The sequence below is a fragment of the Staurois parvus genome, unplaced genomic scaffold (assembly GCF_062004578.1).
Source record: "Staurois parvus isolate SC_StPar_1 unplaced genomic scaffold, SC_StPar_1.0 ptg001270l, whole genome shotgun sequence".
NCBI lineage: Eukaryota > Metazoa > Chordata > Amphibia > Anura > Ranidae > Staurois > Staurois parvus.
The window spans coordinates 1,383,652-1,409,877 of NW_028319066.1; the positions used below are offsets into that span (position 1 = coordinate 1,383,652).

A 26,226-nucleotide genomic window follows, 5' to 3' on the forward strand; every position below is an offset into this window, starting at 1 on the left:
TACATATTGTCCCGAGTGCTTTGTCCTGCGCCCTGCCTGCATTGTGTCTGTTCTTTCTGCCTGGAAACTGAGAAACGTCCATGGCGTCCAAAAAGTGTCCCTTTAGGTCAACAGCGGTTTAGATCAGCTAGAGAACAGCGATAGTAAATCAGAACCACTTACAGAATTGAGTGATAATGATTCGTGGGGGAAATTCGTCATCAGACACTGAAAACGATTTTGCGACTGAGCTCAGCAATGTGCGAACTTGGCGCTCTATTTCACATTTCAGTGTTTTTGGTTTGATTATAATATTGAATTAAATTTTTTATTATTTTTATATTATTTTTATGATTATTTATTAAATTATAATTTATGATTTTGTGTTTCAAATTTTATCATACCCGGGATGTTTACTAGACTCTTGTTCGGACAGATTTCAGTGAGTTTTTCCTAAAAATTACAGCCTACAATAAAAAAAATACATATTTCCATGCAAAAAAATGGTACCGCTTTCAGCACCAAAAATCTGAAATAATCATACCGCTAGGGAGGTTAAACACCTCTGGGTTTTTTATCTTGCTAAACAAACTAAAAAAGACTGAAAATTGTAAAAAAAAAAAAAGTTTTTTCTTAGTTTCTGTTATAAAATGTAGTAAATAGGTAATTTTTCTCCTTCACTGATGTGCGCTAATGAGGCTGCACTAATGGACACTGATAGGCGGCACTAATGGGCATTGACAGGCGGCACTGATGGGCATTGACAGGCATCACTGATGGGCACTGATAGGCGGCACTGATGGGCATTGACAGGCATCACTGATGGGCACTGATAGGCGGCACTGATGGGCATTGACAGGCGGCACTGATGGGCATTGACAGGCATCACTGAAGGGCACTGATAGGCGGCACTGATGGGCATTGACAGGCATCACTGATGGGCACTGAAAGGCAGCACTCATATATGGCACTAATAGATGGCACTGATGGGTACTGATAGGCGGCACTGATTGGAACTGTTAGGCGGCACTGATGGGCACTGATAGGCAGCACTGATTGGCGGCACTGTTGGGCATTGACAGGCGGCACTGATGGGCATTGACAGGCATCACTGAAGGGCACTGATAGGCGGCACTGATGGGCATTGACAGGCATCACTGATGGGCACTGAAAGGCAGCACTCATATATGGCACTAATAGATGGCACTGATGGGTACTGATAGGCGGCACTGATTGGAACTGTTAGGCGGCACTGATGGGCACTGATAGGCAGCACTGATTGGCGGCACTGTTGGGCACTGATAGGCGGCACTGATAGTTTGCACTGAAAAGCAGCTCTGATGGGCACTGATATGTGGCATTGATATGCACTGATATGTATCATTGATGGGCACTGGTATGTGGCATTGATGGGCACTGACAGGTGGCACTGATGGGGCTACACTGATCATCAGGGCACTGATGATCAGTGTATGTGTCCCTTCTGAGGAATGCCGCTTACCAGCTCTCCTCTTCTCACGCACTGTCAGTGTGAGGAGAGGACTGCCGATAACCGGCATTTCCTATTTTCCATCGTTATAACAGCTGATCAGCTGTGATTGGACACAGGTGATCACATGATAAAGCCAACGTCATCGGCTCTTCACTGTCCCAGGGACACAGCACACCACCGATCATATGACGTCCTCCCAGAACGAGAGAACTGATGCCCTCCCGTCATTTCCTTATATGGCAGGTGGAAGGTGGTTAAGGTGGTTGCAATCCCTTACATATACCCAGTGAAGTGACTGGCCTCAGGTGATACACAGAGATAAATCCTCCTACATAAGTTGTACCTGTTTATCTTCTCTTCTCTACATCCGTTCAAAGTGCTGAATTTATAAAGCTTGTGTGAGAGTTCAGAAAAAAAAGGAGGCAGAAAGCTGAAATTACACTCTGCAGAGCTCAGTGAAGAGAGCTCTGAGAGCTGATTGGAGACAAGGGACACCCCCCTTCACACAGTTCACAGGAACAGAGCTGAGGCTGTCAATCTGCTGGATGTCCCTCCTCTGTCACCATTTTTCTCTTGGTGTCAGGAAAACTTGTCAGAAATGATTCATGCTGATAGCAGAGGAATGAAGCAGCAGACAAATGATACTTAGTGCTCTTAACTGAGACAATTACACACTATAGAGGGATATGCTTTGTTCATATTTCATGTTTGAGGTTTACTACCACATTTTAAGTGGAGCTGTATGCATTTTCTTATACCGGAATGAAATGGTTTATGTCATTTATTCACAGGGATATATTGGTCCTTGTGTTGTTTAGCAGGGGGTGGGGGTTACAATTCATGGAGGAATAAAAAATCCAAAAGTGGAGCCATCGTTATAACAGCCATTTTTCAAATGAAGCCCTTGATTGTGTCTGTATCAGGCCTTTTTCACAACATACGTGTAGAAAAACTGATGGAAACTGACGCGCAGATTTCACTTGCAGAGACATCAGTTTTCATGCGTGCTGTAATTTAACATGTCAAATTTTCGACACGTTGCAGATTCCTGAGCAGAAATAATCTGCACTTGATACCAGAGTTGTGGTGTGAACAGGGCACATAGAGAACAATTGATTTCATTGTGCCTTTGCAGAACGCATGCAGAAAAACTGATGCCTCTGCACCATGGGGTGAAGGAATCCTAGGTGATGAGCAATACAGATTTAACCACTTCCAGTCCGGACACTTTCACCCCCTTCCTGTCCAGGCCAATTTTCAGCTTTCAGCGCTGTCACACTTTGAATGACAATTGCGCAGTCATGCAACACTGTACCAATATGAATTTTTTTAGCATTTTTTGAGACTGATAAAACTATATTTTGGTGGTATTTATTCACCACTGGGATTTTTATTTTTTTGCTAAATGAAAAAGTCTAAAGATTTTGAAAAAAAAATATTTTTCTTATAAAAATGTACAAATAAATAATCTTTCTTCATAAATCTTGGCCAAAATGTATTCATCTATCTTTTTAGTAAAAAAAAAAAAAATTAACCCAAATTAGTTTTAACCAAAAATTATAAATTTAAAAAAAATGTTTTTACATTTTTATTTTATTTTTTTGTATTATTATTTATGTTTTTTTTTAACATACTGTCACCATAGCAGTACAGTGTCACCATAGTGACACTGTACTACTTGTGGGGGGTGATGAAGATTTTTGTTTTCTTTTTTTACACTGATTGCTTTTATACCCATAAAGGCTGTAAAAGCAATCAATTCTCCTTCTGACTGGCTGCATTCTTGCTATTAGAGCGGTTATATCAATGCGGTTCCGATTGGTTGGAGCCGCACCGATTTCTAAAGTAGTGCATGCACTACTTGTGTTGTGATTTGTATAGACATCTGTGTCAGATGTCTTGCAAATCTCAACTGAAATCGGCTTTGATGTGACCGGGGTCTAAATGTGTGATTTGCTGCAGTGCGATTTCTAAAGTAGTTCTTGCATTACTTTTTCTGCAGGTTTTGTTGTGATTTCACATGCATACAATATAATGGAAATCGCACTGCAAATTGTCAGAAATCGTTGAAAATCTTCACAAGTAGCAACAAAGTCTTCGGAAATCGCACTGAAAGCTGTGTGAATTCCCTTCACAATGTATGTGGACCTCTTGTGAGAAACAAACACCAATGTCTTTTCAAACTCTCCACACAATGGACAGTGTTTAGGACTTTTGGCTTAACCATTTGCCGCCCGGCCTATAGCCGTTTGGCGGCTGCAAAAATGCATTACCTTTCCGGGGTGTACGCCATTTGGCATGGTACCGTTGCCGGTACCATGTGACCTGCTGTGACCAATCACAGCAGGTCACATGACAGTTGTATACAATGGATGGCTTCATTCATGCCATCCATTGTCTACTACTGCCTAGCTGTGAATGGTCACAGCTAATCGCATGCACATGTCATGTGATTAGCTGTGGCCAAATCACAGCTAAGCACAAAAAAAAACAAAAAACAAAAAAAACCTGAATGAATCGATTTCATTCAGGTAAATGCTTGCTTATAGCAAAGTAATTCTTTGCTATAAGCAAATTGTGTAAAAAAAAAACAAAAAAATACTGATCACTTCCCTAAAGTAGTACAATGTTACTATGGTAACATTGTACTACTTTGGTCATAGTAAAATATGAAAAACAAATCTTAAAAAAAAAAAAAAAAAATTTAATAAAAAATAATACAAAAATAGAAAATAATAAAAAAAAATATATATTTTTTTTTCATACTGTCACCAGTCAGAGTCCCTGATCACCGCCATGCCAGTTATATGATGACGCTGTACTACACTGGTGACAGTATGTAAAAAAAAAAAGTGAAAATAATTTTTTTAATTTTTTCATTTTCCGAAAAATTATGACAAAAAAAATACAACTTCAAAAAACTCGCCATTCCTCTTATGAAGTACGTCGGACTGTCTACTCTGCAAAAAGGGGTAATTTGGGGGATATCTGTACTGTTCTGACATTCTTGGACCTCAAGAAATTAGATTGGCTGTCAGTACTTCAGGACTGATCAATATTCAGATCTATACCATAGTTTGTGAACTCTATAACTTTCCTACAGACTAAATAATACATCCTAATTTGGATTATTTTCACCAAAGACATGTAGCAGAATACATCTCGGCCTAAATTTATGAAAAACAATTATTTATTTGCAAACTTTTATAACAGAAACAAAGAAAAACATGGGGTTTTTTTTCAAAATTTGTGGTCTTTTTTTGTTAATTTAGCAAAAAATAAAAACCCCAGCGGTGATTAAATACCACCAAATGAAAGCTCTAGTTGTGTGAAGAAAATGATAAAGTTTTAGTTTGGGTACAATGTTGTATGACCGCGCAATTGTCATTCAAAGTGTGAGAGCGCTGAAACCTGAAAACTGGCCTGGGCAGGAAGGGGGTAAAAGTGCCCGGTATTGAATTGGTTAATGACTTGGTCCAGGCTGAGGAGTGACCGGGGGATACCCTTGGCCATTTGGATTGTTCATTAGGCTGCATACGTTTGATCTTCCTGGTGAGCGCATAGTGGTGGAGGAATCACACTGAAGATTGTGTCAACCTTCGGGATTCCCTCTGCTGCATTCACCTACAGTGGAGATTGTTGACCTCTGTGAACTTTCATGGATGGTGATTTCCCCATCTGTGGAGGGCTGCATCTCCGGAACTTTATCCATAGGTCATTCACACACCTGATCCCCTGGCCTCCCCCTGGAATTGGCTCCCTCGAGGCGCTGGAGAGCTAACATTTCTTTCATAGATGGTTGCACTAGCACTAGTCTCACTTTATTGCTGTAATTTGTTTGGGTATATAGGATTCAGGAATAGTTTCAATTTTTTGTTTGCAGTAGCACTTTCATGATTAGTTTCATTGTATTGCACTAGCACTTTTTTTTTGTTCCTTTGGTGCAATTTTTGAGTAGTTATAGATAATTATACAGCATTTGTGTATTTCATCATTAATACGCAGTTCAGTTTTGGGCACCAATTCACAAAAAGAACATTGGGGAACTGGAGAAAGTACAGAGAAGGGCAACTAAACTGATAAGAGGCATGGAGGAGATCAGCTATGAGGAAAGATTAGAGGAACTGAATATATTCTCTCTTGAGAAGAGGAGATTAAGGGGGGATATGATCACCATGTATAATACTTAAGGGGGGATATGATCACCATGTATAATACATAAGGGGGAGGGATATGATCTCCATGTATAATACATAAGGGGGGATATGATCACCATGTATAATACATAAGGGGGGGGGGGATATGATCTCCATGTATAATACATAAGGGGGGATATGATCACCATGTATAATACATAAGGGGGGATATGATCTCCATGTATAATACATAAGGGGGGATATGATCTCCATGTATAATACATAAGGGGGATATGGTCTCCATGTATAATACATAAGGGGGGAAATGATCACCATGTATAATACATAAGGGGGGATATGATCACCATGTATAATACATAAGGGGGATATGATCTCCATGTATAATACTTAAGGGGGGATATGATCTCCATGTATAATACATAAGGGGGGATATGATCTCCATGTATAATACATAAGGGGGATATGATCTCCATGTATAATACATAAGGGGGGATATGATCTCCATGTATAATACATAAGGGGGGATATGATCACCATGTATAATACATAAGGGGGGATATGATCACCATGTATAATACATAAGGGGGGATATGATCACCATGTATAATACATAGGGGGGATATGATCTCCAAGTATAATACATAAGGGGGGGATATGATCACAATGTATAATACATAAGGGGGAAATGATCTCCATGTATAATACATAAGGGGGGATATGATCTCCATGTATAATACATAAGGGGGATATGATCACCATGTATAATACATAAGGGGGGATATCATCACCATGTATAATACATAAGGGGGATATGATCTCCATGTATAATACATAAGGGGGGATATGATCACCATGTATAATACATAAGGGGGGATATGATCACCATGTATAATACATAAGGGGGGATATGATCTCCATGTATAATACATAAGGGGGGATATGATCTCCATGTATAATACATAAGGGGGGATATGATCTCCATGTATAATACATAAGGGGGGATATGATCACCATGTATAATACATAAGGGGGGATATGATCTCCATGTATAATACATAATGGGGGATATGATCTCCATGTATAATACATAAGGGGGGATATGATCTCCATGTATAATACATAAGGGGGGATATGATCTCCATGTATAATACATAAGGGAGGATATGATCTCCATGTATAATACATAAGGAGGGATACGATCTCCATGTATAATACATAAGGGGGATATGATCACCATGTATAATACATAAGGGGGGATATGATCTCCATGTATAATACATAAGGGGGATATGATCACCATGTATAATACATAAGGGGGATATGATCTCCATGTATAATACATAAGGGGGATATGATCACCATGTATAATACATAAGGGGGGATATGATCTCCATGTATAATACATAAGGGGGGATATGATCTCCATGTATAATACATAAGGGGGGATATGATCTCCATGTATAATACATAAGGGGGATATGATCTCCATGTATAAATACATCAGTGGTTCATATAGTGAACTCGGTGTAGTTCTTCCCCCTGAGGTCATCACAGAGGACAAGGTGGCACTCTTTACTTCTGGAGGAAAAGAAATTTAATTTCCAAACATGGAAAGGTTTCTTCACAGTGAGAGCTGTGAGAATGTAGAATGGACTCCCTCAAGAGTTGTTTCTAGCCAGCTCAGTGGATTGCTTTAAAAAAGTCCTGGATTCTTTCCTAGATACACAGAATATAACTGCATACTAACATTCCCAGCAGGAGCAAATTGGAACATGCTTTGCTGTTTTTTTTTTTTTTGCTTTCCTCTGGATCAACTGTGGGTGTAGGATTATAACTTTTTTTTTTTTTTTTTTTAATGGTTGAACTGGATGGACTTTTGTCTTTTTTCAGCCAGACTAACTATGTAACTATGTAATATATTGCCCATTTAGATATTCATTTTGGTTGATTCTTATGTCATTTATTGTATTTTTTGAAGCCCTGCACTATTTGTTTGCACATATTTATTAGGTTGGTTCACCTTTAAGTGCTAGTAGCTTTTTTTCTCCAAATGCTCACTGTTGTTTTTTTAGTAGCATTTAGGAGTGTTTAGCGTTTTTTCTGCTGGAAATATGCTCCCAAAATTCTACAAAAACAGCTTTTTTTCTGCTTCTAAACGCTGAAGCTTGAAAAACACTACTAGCCTGAAATAGTGTGCATGGACACATCGGGTTAACACTATTTAGCTTCTAGGAGCTTAAAAAAATGCTAGTGTGGATGGAGCCTTAACCTCTTCCCGACTGCCCTATAGCAGAACTACTGCTACAAGGTGGCAGGGTTGCACAAAATCACGTATATATACGTGATTTTGTATATCTGGCACGCACATGTCCCCTGCCTGTGCTTTGGCTGTCTATCACTGGGTCCCCGGCCGGTGATTCCCCGCCAGCACCCGGCGATCACCAAGTAACACTGACAGGGGAGAGGTCTGTATGTAAACAATACAGATCTCTCCCCTGTCAGCTCCAGTATGCTGTTTTGTATTGCTCTGCATACACAGTAAAACACACAGCACACATTTAACCCTTTGATCACCCCAGTTTTTAACCCATACCTGCCCAGTGTCATTAGTACAGTGTCAGCGCTTTTTAGTAGCTGCTACAGGGCAGCACGGGTGCGCATTTTCGGGTAGGGGGCTCTACCCGCTCCACCATTCGTGGCCGCAGCTGTCAATCACCGGGTCCCAGCTGGTGATTATTTGCCGGTGCCCGATGATTACCGAGGATCTCCAACGGGGAGGAGAACTGTTTTGTATACTAACGTTTCTCCTCTCTGTCAGCTTGGGCACACAGCTCTGGATGGTTGTGCACAGCACGGCCATCCAGAGCAGTGTGCTTACAGTGAAACACACAGACACCGCCCCATAGTAAAACACACCCTGCACACAGTTATCCCTTTGATCTCCCCTCATGTTATCCCCTTCCTGCCCAGTGCTTTTCTTTTTAGCACTGATTATTTTTATTATTATTGTTATACAGTATTTATAAAGCGCCAATAGTTCACTGTATTTGTGTCACTGGGGATGTCAGTGACACCAAGTCAGTTCCCCCCATTGCAGTCCCGCTAGTATAAGTAAATAAAAATTCCAGTATATATACCACCATTTGTAAACGCTATAACTTTCATGTAAACCAATTAATTTACAGGTATTTGGATTTTTTGTTTAGCAAAGACATGTAGAAGAATAAATTTTCGCCTAAATTTATGCCAAAATTTGATTTTACAGCAAAAAGTCAAAAATATTGTTTTTTTTCAAAATTGTCAGTCTTTTGTTTATAGCGCACAAAATTAAAAACGCACAGGCGATCAAATACCACTGAAAGAAAGCTCCATTTGTGGGAAAAATGGACATAAATTTCAGTTGGGTGCAGCGTTGCATGAACGTGTAATTGTCAAAGTAATGCAGCACCGTAAAGCAAAAAAATGGCCTGGTCAGGAAGGGGGGGAAATCTTCAAGAGGGCAAGTGGTTAAAGGCTTTAAATGCTTTAACGTATTTCTTGAACTACATAATCCTATCAGCAGGGGGCACTGTTTGTCCATAAGACTCTACTACAGACTCACTTGTGAGTTTATTGACAATAAAAAGTTCATTGATTGATATATAAAATAACTTTATTGACAAACCAAAAACATAACTAAATAACATTATCGGGCACAAGGCGCATTGCAGTTCTGCGCCGGACTACGCAGGTCGGATACGTTTTCTGCTTGTCGTTAGCACGCCCTGAGCTCGACAACTCATCCCATAACATGCTGAGAGTGGCAGTGGGCCTTAGTACACCAAGCAGTACACAGATTCAAAAACATGACGCAACAGGTTCCATTAAGGACCGTTTGTGCTCTCTATACCAATCATATTCTTTAAGTAAAGAAAGGGAGAATCTGATTGGGTGCCCTGTGCAACCAGGACTGTTGTACCCACAGGAACCCTCCATTGTGACATTGTACCTCCTGTACAGAATTTCACCGCAGGAATAAATATTTACCTCTGGGGTCTGCTTGTAAATATTTTCACTTAGATTCACACAACATTCACCCAATAACATGTGAGTCCTGGGTGAATCTTGTGTACAGGGGCAGACTGACCATTTTGGAACTCGGCACTGCCCAAGGGCCCGGGGTCAGTAGGGGACCCCATGAGATGCCCCTGGTACCTTTCATAGGCTTTTTTGGGTGTGGTTTGAGTGTGGGTGAGGACACCGGGGTGCCATGATCCCCTATTGCCGGGGGGCCCCATGAGTTGTCAGTCCACCCCTGCTTGTGTCAAAACATTTATAAAGAGACACCTTAGTGTTATGGGGCGATCACGCTTTTTTGAACATCCCGTGAAATGTGACGGGAATGTTGGTGTCGACTTCAGCTCTGGCGATTTCACTCATGTCTTTGGCATCCAAAATCAGCATGAAAGATGGTTTGTGCCCCACACCTGGGCAAACAGCGATGCTGAGCAACACACCTACAAAATTACAAAAAAAAAAAAAAAAAAAAGTATAATGTATTCAATTAGATCAAAAATGTCACAAAATGTCAAATCAAATTGTATCTAAAATTAAGAACAAATACAATCCTGCCAGTAACACACTTTCTATTCCTATGACAAGGCTCACTCATTGTGGGCAGCACAGTGGCTAAATGGTTAGCACTTCCGCCTGGCAGTACTGGGGTCGTTGGTTCAAATCCCAGCCACGGCACCACCTGCCTGGAGTTTGCATGTTCTCCCTGTTCCTGTGTGGGTTTCCTCCGGGTACTCCAGTTTCCTCCCACACTCTAAAGACATGCTGGTAGGTTAATTGGCTCCTGTCTAAATTGTCCCTAGTATGTGTATGTATGAATGTGAGTTAGGGACCTTAGATTGTACGCCCCTTGAGGGTTAGGGACTGATGTGAATGTACAATATATATGTAAAGTGCTGCGTAAATGGACGGCGCTATATAAGTACCTGACATAAATAATAATAAATAATTCTGTGGATGAGCAGCATTGTTACCATAGTTCAGGACTATAGAACACCTCTCCGACTCACTATTGCCTCTACATATGAGGCAGGTGTTCTGTAGTTTACAGAGAGAACTGGGAACAATGTAGCTGATAACAGTCAGTACAGAGAGCACAGGAAGTTTTCAGTTCACTAGATTCCTGCCAGGATCAACAGGTAATTTTTTTGTACTTAACGGAGGAGCCAGCTGCCAATCAGGCAGCGGGATGAATCCCGACAATATTGTCAGGATGCTTCCTAAGCCTGGAACAGCACTGCGCCATCAGCCAATAGCAGGCAATACCCGGATTACAGGAGGAAAAAAGTAAGTGCACATCTGTGTCCCATAAGAGAAGTATGGCCAAAAAAAAAGCTTTTGTCACAATTCTCTTTTATTGCAGTATCATTTCTAAAGTCATCATCAGTGAAAGTGTCTCTAGAAAGTTCTGCTATTTCCTCCTAACCATTAATTATGTAGGCCATAGACGGTTCGTATATCGGCCAAATTTTCGTCCAAAAGAATAATTGGCCAATATTCGCACCGTTAGTGGGGCTATGTCGTTGGCCGATTTTCGTGGTTCCTCCTAGTTTATTTTATCAGTCATGGTGGAAAATTTACGAAAAACGGCCGATTTTCGTAAGCATTGGTGGCAACAAAACGACCGATTTTTCGGCCAATAAACGAACCGTCTATGGCCTGCATTAGACTCAAACATTCAGGTTCTGGATATCATTTTAACCAATAGACGCCTGGCCAATAGCTGTTTGGCGGCTGGAAAAATACATTAGATTTCTGGGTGGACGCCATATGGCGTACTCCCGGGCATGCGCAGTTTGCGCGCTTGCAGAGCCACGCAGCGGCGTGATCTGTCACTGGCCGTGTACCTCGGACACGGCCGATGACAGATCTGAGTACCGGCCCCCCCATTGCCGGTACCATGTGACCTGCTGTAACCAATCACAGCAGGTCACATGACAGTTGTATACAATGGATGGCTTCATTCATGCCATCCATTGTATACTAGTGCCTAGCTGTGAATGGTCACAGCTAATCACATGCACATGTCATGTGATTAGCTGTGGCCAATTCACAGCTAAGCACAAAAAAAAACAAAAAACCCTGAATGAATCGATGTCATTCAGGTAAATGCTTGCTTCTAGCAAAGTAATTCTTTGTTATAAGCAAATTGTGTAAAAAAAAAAAAATACTGATCACTTCCCCAAAGTAGTACAATGTTACTATGGTAACATTGTACTACTTTGGTCATAGTGAAATATGAAAAAAAAATCTTAAAAAAAAGAAAAAAATATAATAAAAATTTAAAATTAATAAAAAAAATTAAAAAAATTATATATTTTTTTTTTCATACTGTCAGTGTCCCTGATCACTGCCATGCCAGTTATATGATGATGCTGTACTGCACTGGTGACAGTATGTAAAAACAAATAGTGAAAATAATTTACATTTTTTTTTAATTTTCCAAACAATTATGACAAAAAATTACAACTTTAAAAAATTCGCCATGCCTCTTATGAAGTACGTCGGACTGTCTACTTTGCAAAAAGGGGTCATTTGGGGGATATCTGTACTGTTCTGACATTTGGGGGATATCTGTACTGTCCTGACATTTGGGGGGATATCTGTACTGTCCTGACATTTGGGGGATATCTGTACTGTCCTGACATTTGGGGGATATCTGTACTGTCTTGACATTTGGGGGATATCTGTACTGTTCTGACATTTGGGGGATATCTGTACTATTCTGACATTTGGGGGATATCTGTACTGTCTTGACATTTGGGGGATATCTGTACTGTTCTGACATTTGGGGGATATCTGTACTATTCTGACATTTGGGGATATCTGTACTATTCTGACATTCTTGGACCTCAAGAAATTAGATTGGCTGTCAGTACTTCAGGACTGATCAATATTCAGATCTATACCATAGTTTGTGAACTCTATAACTTTCCTACAAACTAAATAATACATCCTAATTTGGGTTATTTTCACCAAAGACATGTAGCAGAATATATCTCGGCCTAAATTTATGAAGAACAATTATTTATTTGCAAACTTTTATAACAGAAACAAAGAAAAACGTGTTTTTTTTTCAAAATATTCTGTCTTTTTTTGCTAATTTAGCAAAAAATAAAAACCTCAGTGGTGATTAAATACCACCAAAAGAAAGCTCTAGTTGTGTGAAGAATAAATGAATGATAAAATTTTAGTTTGGGTACAATGTTGTATGACCGCACAATTGTCATTCAAAGTGTGAGAGCGCTGAAACCTGAAAAATGGCCTGGGCAGGAAGGGGTAAAATTTTAAAATAAATTGTTTAAATTTTCATTACATTATTTTAGTCCCAGTGATCTCATCACTTGGTCTCTGTCATTCCTTATGCAATACACCCAGATGCTAGCTGGTGGGAGGGGCCAACAGGATGCTGTACATAGCTTCCTGAAAACATCACAGCACCCTGCCTCAGTACTTCTCGCAAGAGCCCTCAGCCTTGATGCAAGCAGTGGGCCGGCTCTTAGGAGGAGTTATGCAAATTTTAAAATATTTTGATGGGTAGGTTGTCAACCTGGAGGAATGGGCGTGCCCAGGTAACACCCACATGTCATGCAGAGCCTTCATGATTGAAAGAACTGAAATCCAATGAATGAAAGAGGCAGGCCAGGGACAGTCAGGCCGGGGAGAAAAGAAATAGATGATGCTGGATGTGCTCTAGGCAGGAGATCATGAGGGCTCTATCTTCTAATGCACATTGTGAGCAGCTCATAGTGTGCAATGAAAGCAATTTCAGTACAGAGGAGGAGCTTGTATAATTGTGCAAGACTGCATGGAAGGGTGGAGAAAACCCCATGAATTGCTTTCACTTGATAGATCACACCTTCAGAACATTTATAATCTACAGTTTTGATTTTGTTGTTGTTACCGTCATCCTCTTCTGTGGCGTCCGGGGATGCTACAAATATCGGCTCAGAGGGGTAGGTATTGGGCTCTTGCCATACCCAAGTTTCTTTGGTTTTGACGTTCAGCTTCGTAAGCTGCAACAACATAAAATCTTGTTAGCAGAGCTCCGCGGAGGCGGGCACACAAGGCAGGGGCAGGGATGAGTGACGCTTACCCTGTCCGGAATAAAATTGTTCAGGCCCAGTCCGTAGGCATACGAATAATCTTTTCCAGCGTACTTTTTATAATTGATCTGTGGGAATTCAAAGGCTGTAAAGATAATCATAGCTTCAGAGGGAATTGTAGTAATAAAAGAATACGTTTCATCAGGGATTTTTTTCTCCGAGAATAAGTGCAGGAACTCCCCCTTCTGAGTCACCCCTTGTCTCCGCCCCCTACCCACCTCTGAGCACTGTCCCTTGGTTCCACCCCCTAACCACCTCCCAGTACCGCCCATTTTAGAGAATACAGAGCCAAGTATCATTTTGTGATATGGAATTTAATGATAACATAAAAAGTAGTTAATAGATCCCTTGCCAGCAACAATAGATGCCCCCCCAGGGCGGTCTGACCATTTGAAAACTTGGGCACTGCCCGAGGGCTCGGGGTCTGTAGGGGGCCCCATGAGATGCCCCTGGTACCTTTTTCATAGGCTTTTTTGAGTTTGGCCAAGGACACAGGGGCCCCATGATCCCCTATTGCCCAAGGGCCGCATGAATTGTCAGTCCGCCCCTGATGCCCCCCAATGACAAAATACCACCCCTGCAATAATAGACCCCCAGCAGCAACAACAGATCTTCCGGCAGCCAGCATTAACCGCTTCCCGTCCGCCCTATAGCAAAAATACTGCTACAGGGCGGCACCGGTGCGCAAAATCATGTACTGTATATATACATGATTTGCATTTCTGGGTAGACCCAGCTGTCAATGACTGGGTCCCAGCCGGAGATTACTCGCTGGCAGGTGATTTCTGACAATCTCCGACAGGGAGGAGGACTGTTTTGTTTACTAATAGTTCTCCTCCCTGTCAACTCGGGCATACTGCACAGCACAGCCATCCAAAGCAGTGTGATTACAGTGAAGCACGCTGACACAGCCCCCTATGTAAAACACTCCCAGCACATAGTTAACCCTTTGATCGTCCCTCGTGTTAACCCCTTCCTGCCCAGTGCCATTAGTACAGTATCAGTGCTTTTTTTTTTTAGCACTGATCACTGTATTGGTGTCACTGGGGATGTCAGTTCCCCTCAGTGACAGAATGCCTGCTGCAGGCCCGCAGTCCTGCTATAAGTCGCTGATCGCTGCTATTACTAGTAAAAAAAAAAAGTATCTATACCGCCATTTGCAAACGCTATAACTTTCACGTAAACCAATTAATTTACACGTATTGGGATTTTTTTTCTAACAAAGACATGAAGCAGAATACATTTTGGCCTAAATTTATGCCGAAATTTGATTTAAAACATTTTTTTACTGGGCATGTTTAATAGCAAAAAGTAAAAAATATTGTTTTTTTTTCTCTTTTTTTTATAGCGCAAAAAATAAAAAATGCACAGGGAACTGCGTTCCTGCTGAAAAAAATGTTTCTTCATGAGATACACAGCCTCTGCTTCCTTCTCAGTAATACCGCACACAATGAGGTCCTGTAGATCTTCTTATGTCACTGCCAGGGGCGGACTGACAACTCACGGGGCCCCCAGGCAATAAGGGATCATGGGGCCCCTGTGTCCTCGCCCACACCCAAAAAAGTCTATGAAAAAGCCAATGAATGGTACCAGGGGCATCCCATGGGGCCCCCTACTGACCCCGGGCCCTCGGGCAGTGCCCGAGAGCTCAAACGGTCAGTCCGTCCCTGGTCACTGCAAGTCTACCAGACAGGGTCTGTCTCACTGTGAAAAAATAGATTCTCTGTCCTCTCTAGCGAAGTAAAGCACCCTAAGTGACTGGACAGGGTAGAGAGCTTTTTATACCAATGGGATTGTACATTGTAGATCAGGGGTCTCCAAACTTTATAAGCGAAGGGCCAGTTTATTGTCCTTCAGTCTTTAGTGGGGCCGGACCATGGCCATCGGGAGTAGAAAATGTCCATCAGGCATCAGTGGGAGTAAGCAATCCTCCATTGCTGTCTTAGCCAATGGGGAGGCAGAAACCCAGTACAACTGAGGCTGTTATTCACATCATTGGATCATGATGGGGCTCAGGTGATGTCGGTGAAAGGAATTGTGCACCATCAATGGTGTTATTGGGAGGAATTGTGCCCTAACATTGGTGTCATTAGGCCCCATAATTGGTGTCATTTGGATGAACTATGTCCCATCATTGGTGTCATTGGGCCTCATTGTTGGTATCATTGGGATGAACCGTGCCCCATAATTGGTGTCATTGGGCCCCATTGGGATGAACTGTGTCCCATCATTGGTGTCATTGGGCCCCATTGTTGGTATCATTGGGATGAACTGTGTCCCATAATTAATTCATCCCAATGATACCATCAATGGGGCCCAATGACACCAATGATGGGGCACAGTTCATCTCAATGATACCAACAATGGGGCCCAATGAAACCAATGATGGGACACAGTTCATCCCAATGATACCAACAATGGGGCCAAATGACACCGTGTCCCATCATTGGTGTCATTGGGCTCCATTGTTGGTATCACTGAGATGAACTGTGTCCCATTATTGGTGTCATTCGGCCCCATTGTTGGTATTATTGGGATGAACTGTGCCCCATCATTAGTTCATCCCAATTATACCAACAATGGGGCCCAATGACACCAATGATGGGGCACAGTTCATCCCAATGATACCAACAATGGGGCCCAATGACACCAATGATGGGACACAGTTCATCCCAATGATACCAACAATGGGGCCCAATGACACCGTGTCCCATCATTGGTGTCATTGGGCCCCATTGTTGGTATCATTGGGATGAACTGTGCCCCATCATTGGTGTCATTGGTAGGAATTGTATCCCTTCATTGGTGTTAGTGGATGAAATAGTGCCCAAAGGTCCAGATGAAAGCAAGCAAAGGGCCACATCAGGCCGCAGTTTGGGGACCACTATTTGTAGAGTATGTATAATAATTAAAAAAATATATCTTTTAGAGCACTTAACATGAACTGAAACCAAAATCCAAAGGAAAGTCACTGGAAAGCAGCGTATTCTTACACAGCAAACGCATAGGGGCCTATTTATTAAAAATTGACTTTGCAAATGTCTCAGCATTTGCCCAGCTGTCACAAATAATCCCCGCAATGTGTCTAACATGTTTATCTCCTATGATCCTTGGCTCCATCTAGTGACCATCACATAGTATTTTCCTGAAAACCTCAATCAGGAAAATACTGCATAATGGCCACTAGATGGAGTTGGCACTTTAAACTGGCCATGTTCAAACAATAGTGTTACCATTAAAGGTTCCATACTTTGAAACAATAATTACAGAGAGTACAAACCTTGCCGTGGCCCTGAGAAGAGAACCTCAGGCTCAAGCCAGATGGTGTCATCGCTGCGCAAAGTAGCTGTGGCGGTTGTGTACGGCAAACTAATCAAGTTTTTTCCCACATCATTCTGCGCATGAAAAAAGTAGAGGGAAAAGATGTAGTAAGAAAAGGAGAGAACTGTATCATAAAGCTTTATTTTTCCTTTATAGTCAGGAAAAGATGTAAAGTGTATCTACATCCAGCGAGGAAGAGTTAGAACAAGGGGCGGACTGACCATTTGGAAACTCGGGCACTGCCCGAGGGCCCGGGGTCAGTAGGGGGCCCCATGAGATGCCCCTGGTACCTTTTTCATAGGCTTTTTTGAGTTTGGGCAAGGACACAGGGGCCCCATGATCCCCTATTGCCCGGGGGCCCCAGGAGTTATCAGTCCACCCCTGGTTAGAACCGGAGATGGTTAGAATTTAGTGCATAGCCTCAATTCATTACACTGCACAAGTGTAAATTCAAAAGTTGTGATGGTACAGTGGTCTGCGCATATGGGACCCTTCATGCTGCCACTCACTCACAGACTACTCCAGCCGTACCATGCCAGTGTCTGTCCAAAACGGCAGGCCCGGGGCGCTCTGTACGTGCACTGCTGTATCAAAGGCCATGCACGTACAGAGCACTCTACTGGTGCCATTTTGGAACTGACGCTTGTGCTGTATAACGAATTGGAGCCATGCGCTGTGAAATCTACGGTGTCTGCTCCCAGGGATGAATCCAGGGACAGACCCCCCCACAGCAAGGACTGTCCCTAGGGAACGGGAACAAATGGTAAACTTAGCCAATATGCTGGATTTAGAAAAGTTTCCTTCCATTTTATGCTATGTTCTAGAGCAGAAAGTGAAGGTAAATTTCCCCAGTAGGCAGACATGGCCCATGGCCCGGTAATTGTGTGGCTTCCAGTAGTTCATTATTATTGGGCAGCACAGTGGCTAAATGGTTAGCACTTCCGCCTGGCAGTACTAGGGTTGCTGGTTCAAATCCTGACCATGGCACCACCTGCCTGGAGTTTGCATGTTCTCCCTGTGCCTGCATGGGTTTCCTTCAGGTACTCCAGTTTCCTCCCACACTCCAAAGACATGCTGGTAGGTGAATTGGCTCCTGTGTAAATTGGCCCTAGTATGTGTATGTGAGTTAGGGACCTTAGATTGTACACCCCTTGAGGGTTAGGGACTGATGTGAATGTACAATATATATGTAAAGTGCTGCGTAAATTGATGGCGCTATATAAGTACCTGAAATAAATAAAAAAATAAATAAATTTATTTTTCAGGACATATCCAGGACATCCGCTGCGGTTTGTGTGTGCCTCTGTGGGAGGAAGAGTCTGCGGAGAAGGGGAGGCCGCCCGCAACTACCCAAACAACGCGTCGCCATGGCAACCGGCGGCCCAACATATCAAGGAGGCACGTAGTGCTGGCAGTTGAATGAGACCTCCTGATGTCCGGGATTGTAAACTGAGGAGCAGGGACGAACTGACCATTTGAGAACTCTGGCACTGCCCGAGGGCCCGGGGGCAGTAGGGGGCCCCATGAGATGCCCCTGGTACCTTTCATAGGCTTTTTTGGATGTGGTTTGAGTGTGGGCAAGGACACAGGGGCCCCATGATCCCCTATTGCCCGGGGGCCCCATGAGTTGTCAGTCCACCCCTGCTGAGGAGCCTTCTCATGATCCTGACCCATCCAAGCACCCAGAGGAGGGAATCCCTGTAACACAGGCTGCAGTCCCATCCATCCTTAAAGGGGACCTCTGGATGAGCAGACCTTATATCCAGCCCAAGAATATTCTGCTGTGCTGTTTAATACCTGGAAGGAAGTTTACCATACGCCTGGCATATCCCGCTCCCATAAGTGGACGGTGGTGAATTTATTTATATGCGCCTATTCAATGCGCATCCAGTGAGTGCGCAATTTTACTATAACTTCCAAGCACAAGCATCTGAGTTCTGCTGCAGTTGGGATCCTTTATTACTATCATCATTTATTATTTATGAACTTTTATGAACTTTTTATGTTTTATTCGTCACTTTTATTTACTAACTTATATTAGCACTGCACTTCTTATTTATTATAATAAAAAAATCCGACTGAGTTTCTAAACATTATATACAGTATACAAAACTAGAACAAGGTTTTTATTATAGATACACAGTAAAAGAGAACTCTGGTTAGGAAAAGTCATCAGCAAATTTTTAGAGCAGGTTATATGCGCAGTGCAGCTTTGGCCATGAGCTGTAGTGAACTGGAGCTTACTAATTAGATAAGAATACAAAGATTCAGAGGGGAGCTCAAAGGCACCTACATCCCAAATGGCAGCATGATGCAAGAGAAGGGAGGAGGGATACAAAGAAAGAATAAAGAAGAGGAGAATGAACTCCTCACTGAAAAAAGATGATCGGGACTTTAAAGGTGCCAATAATAACAAAACAAAACAAAAATTACAACATTTATTTCAATCATTTAAAATAAACAAGTTTAACATCTACACTTGAGTGTTTAAACTGGGTAGTAGTACTGGTTATAATAATCTGAATCCGGTGCATTACTTCTCAACATGTTTCACCTATTTACAGGCTTCTTCAGGAGATAATGAATATAGCACCTATAACCATGGAACATGTAAATGACAAAATACTAACAATTAACAGATCAAATAAGGCATTGAGTGCCAAAAAACATACAAAGAAAATAGGAATATATATATATATATATATATATATATAAAACATCGATGAAGGGCAACTTACCAGCAGATGCATAACTGGCTCATTTACAGACATTACAAATAGATGGGCCAGTTATGCACCTGCTGGTAAGTTGCCCATATATATATATACTGTATATATATGTATTCCTCTTTTCTTTGTATATTTTTTTGGTATTCAATGCCTTGTTTATTTGATCTGTTAATTGTTAGTAGTTTGTAATTTACATGTTTCATTGTTATAGGTGCTATATTCATTACCTCCTGAAGAAGCCTGTAAATAGGTGAAACATGTTGAGAAGTAATGCACCGGATTCAGATTATTGTAACCAGTACTACTACCCAGTTTAAACACTCAAGTGTAGATGTTATACTTGTTTATTTTAAATGATTGAAATAAATGTCATTTTTCAAAAACATTTTTTTGTTATTAATGGCACCTTTAAAGTCCAGATCATCTCCTTTTCTTTATTCTTTCTTTGTATCCCTCCTTCCTTCTCTTGCATCACATTTATTAGATAAGCATATATCCCCCATTACTAATTAAATCAGTACAGGAGTTCATATGTTTCTTTTCTATTTTGTAGCCCTGAAGAAGGAATGGGGGGACTTTAAGCCCCCCAAAAATGTTGTCTGTTCTGTGTTATCTTTTTGTGATCCAATATCAATATGTAAAGCTTTTGGATTCTCAGACCTTACATGTGCCTCACTCATTGGACTTTCTAAATGTGAATCTTCAAATCTGGCCTCCTGTTTCGGGGGACACCCTGTTTTTGTTGAGAGTCGCCTCACCAATGCCACTCTACCTTATCACAATCTGATGGATCTACCGCTAATCTAAATCCAATGCCCCATTTATAATTATTTAGTAATGTCTACCTTCATTTTGTAAAGCGCTGCGCAAACTGTTGGTGCGATATAAATCCTGTATAATAATAATAACTAATATCTAGCTTCATTTTGTAAAGTGCTGCGCAAACTGTTGGCGCTATATAAATCCTGTATAATAATAATAATAATTTAGCTCCTAAAAAAGCTCTCCTGGAATACTCTACCTTCTGGATATCGAGAGGCAAGACGTATCGGCGTGCTTCTGGCTGTGGCGCTTTGTCTGCGATCCTTTTAACTTCTTCCCAGTTTTCACGCAAGTTGGCCAGATAAAGGTAATTGTAGATGAACTCAAAGCTGTAAGAGAGACAACCAGACATTTTGGTCAACTTCCAGAACTCCTATAGAATGGATGACGCTGTCTGGTATTAATATGTAGACCCGGGGGATCATGAGCAAAGTCAGAATTGGAAATCCCCAAAAAGTGCTGAAGAGCCTTATAGATGAACTCAAGGCAAACAGTTAACCAAAAAATGAAATACATAGATAGAGCTGTTTTACCTGCCAAAGAGTTTGTGTTTCTGTCCATCCAGCTCTACGATTACACAGCTCTGGCAGACAGGACAGCCCTGTCTGCCAGGACAGGAGACTGAAGTTTTTTCTTTGCTGCAGTTAACTAACACTGAGAAAGGTATTAAATACTTAGAAGTCTTACACTGACTTGGCATGCATGAACATGGAAAAAAAGATCTGATGACAGGTCCACCTTGATTGGACTCCAAATATATGCACCAAAACTCCTCTCCTGAAATGACTTGGGTAAATAAACTGATCCAAAATGAGGACTGCGTGCTGGTATCCCCTATATGTGCATTCTACAGATGGAGATATGAGTCCAAAATGTTTTGCTACATCAGCCCCCTCCTAATGGGAAATGTAAAAAGAACATGTTACCCTTTCCAGCAGCACACGTCCACTATTAGAAATCCATTGTCTTCATAGGTGTTGATGTGGTGGAAAATGTTGAAAGCCGAAGTTCTGTATTTTATATTGAGATATTCCCCGGTGTGCTTTTCTGCGACGTGCATCCAAACCTACATAACACAGGAGAAGAGTATATGTTCTATCCGTACCTACATAACACAGGAGAAGAGTATAGGCTCTATCCGTACCTACATAACACAGGAGAAGAGTATAGGGTCTATCCGTACCTACATAACACAGGAGAAGAGTATATGTTCTATCCGTACCTACATAACACAGGAGAAGAGTATATGTTCTATCCGTACCTACATAACACAGGAGAAGAGTATATGTTCTATCCGTACCTACGTAACACAGGAGAAGAGTATAGGGTCTATCCGTACCTACGTAACACAGGAGAAGAGTATAGGGTCTATCCGTACCTACGTAACACAGGAGAAGAGTATAGGGTCTATCCGTACCTACGTAACACCAGTTATATCTACATAACACAAGAAAAGGGTATATGTTCTATCCATACCTACACAACACAGGAGCAGGGGCAGACTGACCATTTGGAAACTCGTGCACTGCCCGAGGGCCCGGGGTCAGTAGGGGGCCCCATGAGATGCCCCTGGTACCTTTTTCATAGGCTTTTTTGAGTTTGGGCAAGGACACAGGGGTCCCATGATCCCCTATTGCTCGGGGGCCCCATGAGTTGTCAGTCTGCCCCTGCACAGGAGAAGAGTATATGGTCAATCCATCCATACCTACACAACACAGGAGAACAGTATATGGTCTATCCGTACCTACATAACACCAGCTTTACTTTCTTACTACCGGAGAAGAGTACATGTTCTATCCATACCCACATAACACAACCTATATCTACATAACACACGAGAAGAGTATAATTTGTATCCATACCTACATAACACCATCCATGCCTACATACCACATGGGAACAGTATACATTATCTTCTATCCATACCTACATAATGCAAGAGAAGAGTATATGTCCTCTCTGAACCTACATAACACCATCAATACCAACATCAATGCAGGAGAAGAGTATATGTTCTACCCATATGCACGTACCACAACAGAACAGTATACAGTATGTTCTATTCATACCTACAGTGGGGATCGAAAGTTTGGGCACCCCAACTAAAAATTTGTATTAATGTGCATAAAGAAGCCAAGGAAAGATGGAAAAATCTCCAAAAGGCACCAAATTACAGATTAGACATTCCTATAATATGTCAACAAAAGTTAGATTTTATTTCCATCATTTACACTTTCAAAATAACAGAAAACAAAAAAATGGCGTCTGCAAAAGTTTGAGCACCCTGCAGAATTTATAGCATGCACTGCCCCCTTTGCAAAGCTGAGACCTGCCAGTGTCATGGATTGTTCTCAATCATCGTCTGGGAAGACCAGGTGATGTCAATCTCAAAGGTTTTAAATGCCCAGACTCATCTGACCTTGCCCCAACAATCAGCACCATGGGTTCTTCTAAGCAGTTGTCTAGAAAACTGAAACTGAAAATAGTTGACGCTCACAAAGCTGGAGAAGGCTATAAGAAGATAGCAAAGCGTTTTCAGATGTCAATATCCTCTGTTCGGAATGTAATTAAGAAATGGCAGTCATCAGGAACAGTGGAAGTTAAAGCAAGATCTGGAAGACCAAGAAAAATATCAGACAGAACAGCTCGCAGGATTGTGAGAAAAACAATTCAAAACCCACGTTTGACTGCACGATCCCTCCAGAAAGATCTGGCAGACACTGGAGTTGTGGTACACTATTCCACTATAAAGAGATACTTGTACAAATATGGTCTTCATGGAAGAGTCATCAGAAGAAAACCTCTTCTACGTCCTCACCACAAAAATTATCATTTGAACTTTGCAAATGAACATATAGACAAGCCTGATGCATTTTGGAAACAAGTTCTGTGGACCGATGAGGTTAAAATTGAACTTTTTGGCCGGAATGAGCAAAGGTACGTTTGGAGAAGAAGGGGCACAGAATGTAATGAAAAGAACCTCTGTCCAACTGTTAAGCATGGGGTTGGATCAATCATGCTTTGGGGTTGTGTTGCAGCCAGTGGCACAGGGAACATCTCACAAGTAGAAGGAAAAATGGATTCAATAAAATTTCAGCAAATTTTGGATGGTAACTTGATGCCATCTGTGAAAAAGCTGAAGTTAAAGAGAGGATGGCTTTTACAAGTGGATAATGATCCTAAACACACCTCGAAATCCACGGGGGATTACATCAAGAGGCGTAAACTGAAGGTTTTGCCATGGCCTTCACAATCTCCTGACCTCAACATAATTAAAAATCTATGGATAGACCTTAAAAGAGCAGTGCGTGACAGACAGCCCAGAAATCTCAAAGAACTGGAAGACTTTTGTAAGGAAGAATGGGCAAAGATACCTCAAACAAGAATTGAAATACTCTTGGCTGGCTACAAAAAGCGTTTACAAGCTGTGATACTTGCCAAAGGGGGCAGTACAAGATATTAACTCTGCAGGGTGCCCAAATTTTTGCAGACGCCATTTTTTTTGTTATTTTGAAAGTGTAAATGATAGAAATAAAATCTAATTTTTGTTGACATATAAGAATGTCTAATCTGTAATTTGATGCCTTTTGTAGATTTTTCTATCTTTCCTTGGCTTCTTTATGCACATTAATACAAATTTTTAGCTGGGGTGCCCAAACCTTCGATCCCCACTGTACATAACACAGGAGGAGAGTATATATTCTATAGACCTGTGCAGTTGGTTTCGCTCCGAGTTGAAATTCAGACAAATCTTTCATTATTCGGAGATTCGGATGTATCCAAATTTCCAAATTACAACAGTAAGAAATTTAAACAAATCTGAAATAACTAAACTAAATTTTGTCTGAAATTCTAATTAAAAAACAAGAATAGAATAAAATAGAATACAAAATAAAGGAATAAAATAGAAAATAACAGAATACAATAGAAAATAATACAAAAGAATAGAATAGAAAATAAAAAATAGAATAAAATGGAATAGAAAATAATGGAATGGAATAGAATACAAAAAAATAGAATAAAACAATAGAAAATAAAGGAATAGAATGGAAAATAATAGAATAAAATAGAAAATAATAGAATAGAAAATAATAGAATAGAATAGAACAAAAATAGAATAGAATATAGCCACCCTCTGAAATTTAAATTTCGAAAATAATAGAATAGAATAAAAAATAGAAAAAAATAGAATAGAATTATTATTATTATACAGTATTTATAAAGCGCCAATAGTTCGCTCAGCGCTGTAGAATAGATTATAACATGAAAGAATAAAATAAAATAGAATAGAAAATAGAGGGAAAGAATAGAAAATAATAGAAGAGATTAGAATAGAATAGAAAATAAAAGAACAGAATAGAAAAAACAATAACATAGATCAGTGTTTCTCAACCGGGTTCCATGAGAAGTCCCCAGGGGTTCCACCGCAAATCAACATTATGGTGGATGTATACTGCCCAATGTTGTTTCCAGTAGTGTTCTTAATGCGCGCTGACAGTCAGTACTGTAAGAACGCATACCGGCCATTTTAATAGGTACACCTGTTCAATTGCTGGGTAACACAAATTGCTAATCAACCAATCACATGGCAGCAACTTAATGCATTTAGGCCTCTGTAGCAATTGTATGTACAAATATGGACGCGAACATTCATTTTGCTAAAGATCCTCCATCTTGTGTCATTCTCACTCCAAATCAGCCCCCCTCCCTTTCTGTTGAATGGCAGGTGGTCTGGTGTATGCTGAGTTCAGGAGTGCATCGGGCACAGCTGGATACACTTCATGGTTGTAAACCCAAATAGCTGATGCCATGGTGTCTGTCCAACTCTTGCTCTGAGCTGCTCGTAAAGCTATAAACCCGCCAGTCACTGGACTTGAAAGCATTCCGGAATAGCAGTAAAACATACATCTCATTTGGAAACCACTTTTTCATACACTTTCATAACTTCTCGCAGGAAATACGTACAATAAAACAAAACATATATTCAGATAGGTCAGTTTAATGCGAGTCACCTGATACCTTACATCCCTAGATTACGTCTACCCGAGAGCAGAAAGCGATATCTCCGTAACCGTCCCAAGCAGATATGCCATATCTGGTGTCTGGACGTTCAGAATATCATTCTGCATATTATCCTACCAGTGGATAGGATTCTGCATGAACCTATGGAAAGTTATTGACCCTGGTAAAAAATTGGGAGGGATTTGGGTCACAGCCGGGGTCTCCGCCTAAACCCCCTCCCCACATGAGGCGATTGGCCCTTGGCTTCAGAGACACCCCCTCCTGGGACCCTACAAAAAGCTGTCATGCCTGGAGAGAGGTAGATGAGAGATTCTCCCTTTTTAACATCAGGAACCAACTTGAGAGAACGGTACCCTTTTGTTCAGGAAACTTGATCTGATTAACCAAGGACTTTGGCAAGTACTCTACCTCTCTAAACTTCTTTCTGTTATCTCTTTGTTGTGTTATTGCTCTCTGTATTTATATATATATATATTGGTTACATATTTTTTCTGTAAATATTTGTATTGCATCATTTTGACCTTTTTAGTAATAAATCCTATTTT

General features: G+C 41.1%; 1 protein-coding gene across 1 annotated transcript in view; it reads right to left on the reverse strand.

Annotated features, from left to right (window-relative positions):
* Positions 1 to 9,262: 9,262 nt before the first annotated feature.
* Positions 9,263 to 26,226, reverse strand: part of RPE65 (retinoid isomerohydrolase RPE65) — a 59,119-nt gene continuing 42,155 nt past the window's right edge. Inside the window, exons 9-14 of the mRNA XM_089660758.1 lie at positions 21,586 to 21,725; positions 20,859 to 20,988; positions 17,068 to 17,182; positions 13,778 to 13,872; positions 13,586 to 13,697; positions 9,263 to 10,124 (exon numbers count right to left, since the gene is read on the reverse strand). Of these exons, the coding sequence (XP_089516884.1) occupies positions 9,973 to 10,124; positions 13,586 to 13,697; positions 13,778 to 13,872; positions 17,068 to 17,182; positions 20,859 to 20,988; positions 21,586 to 21,725 (744 nt within the window). The 3' untranslated portion in view covers positions 9,263 to 9,972. The remainder of the gene's footprint in view (positions 10,125 to 13,585; positions 13,698 to 13,777; positions 13,873 to 17,067; positions 17,183 to 20,858; positions 20,989 to 21,585; positions 21,726 to 26,226) is intronic.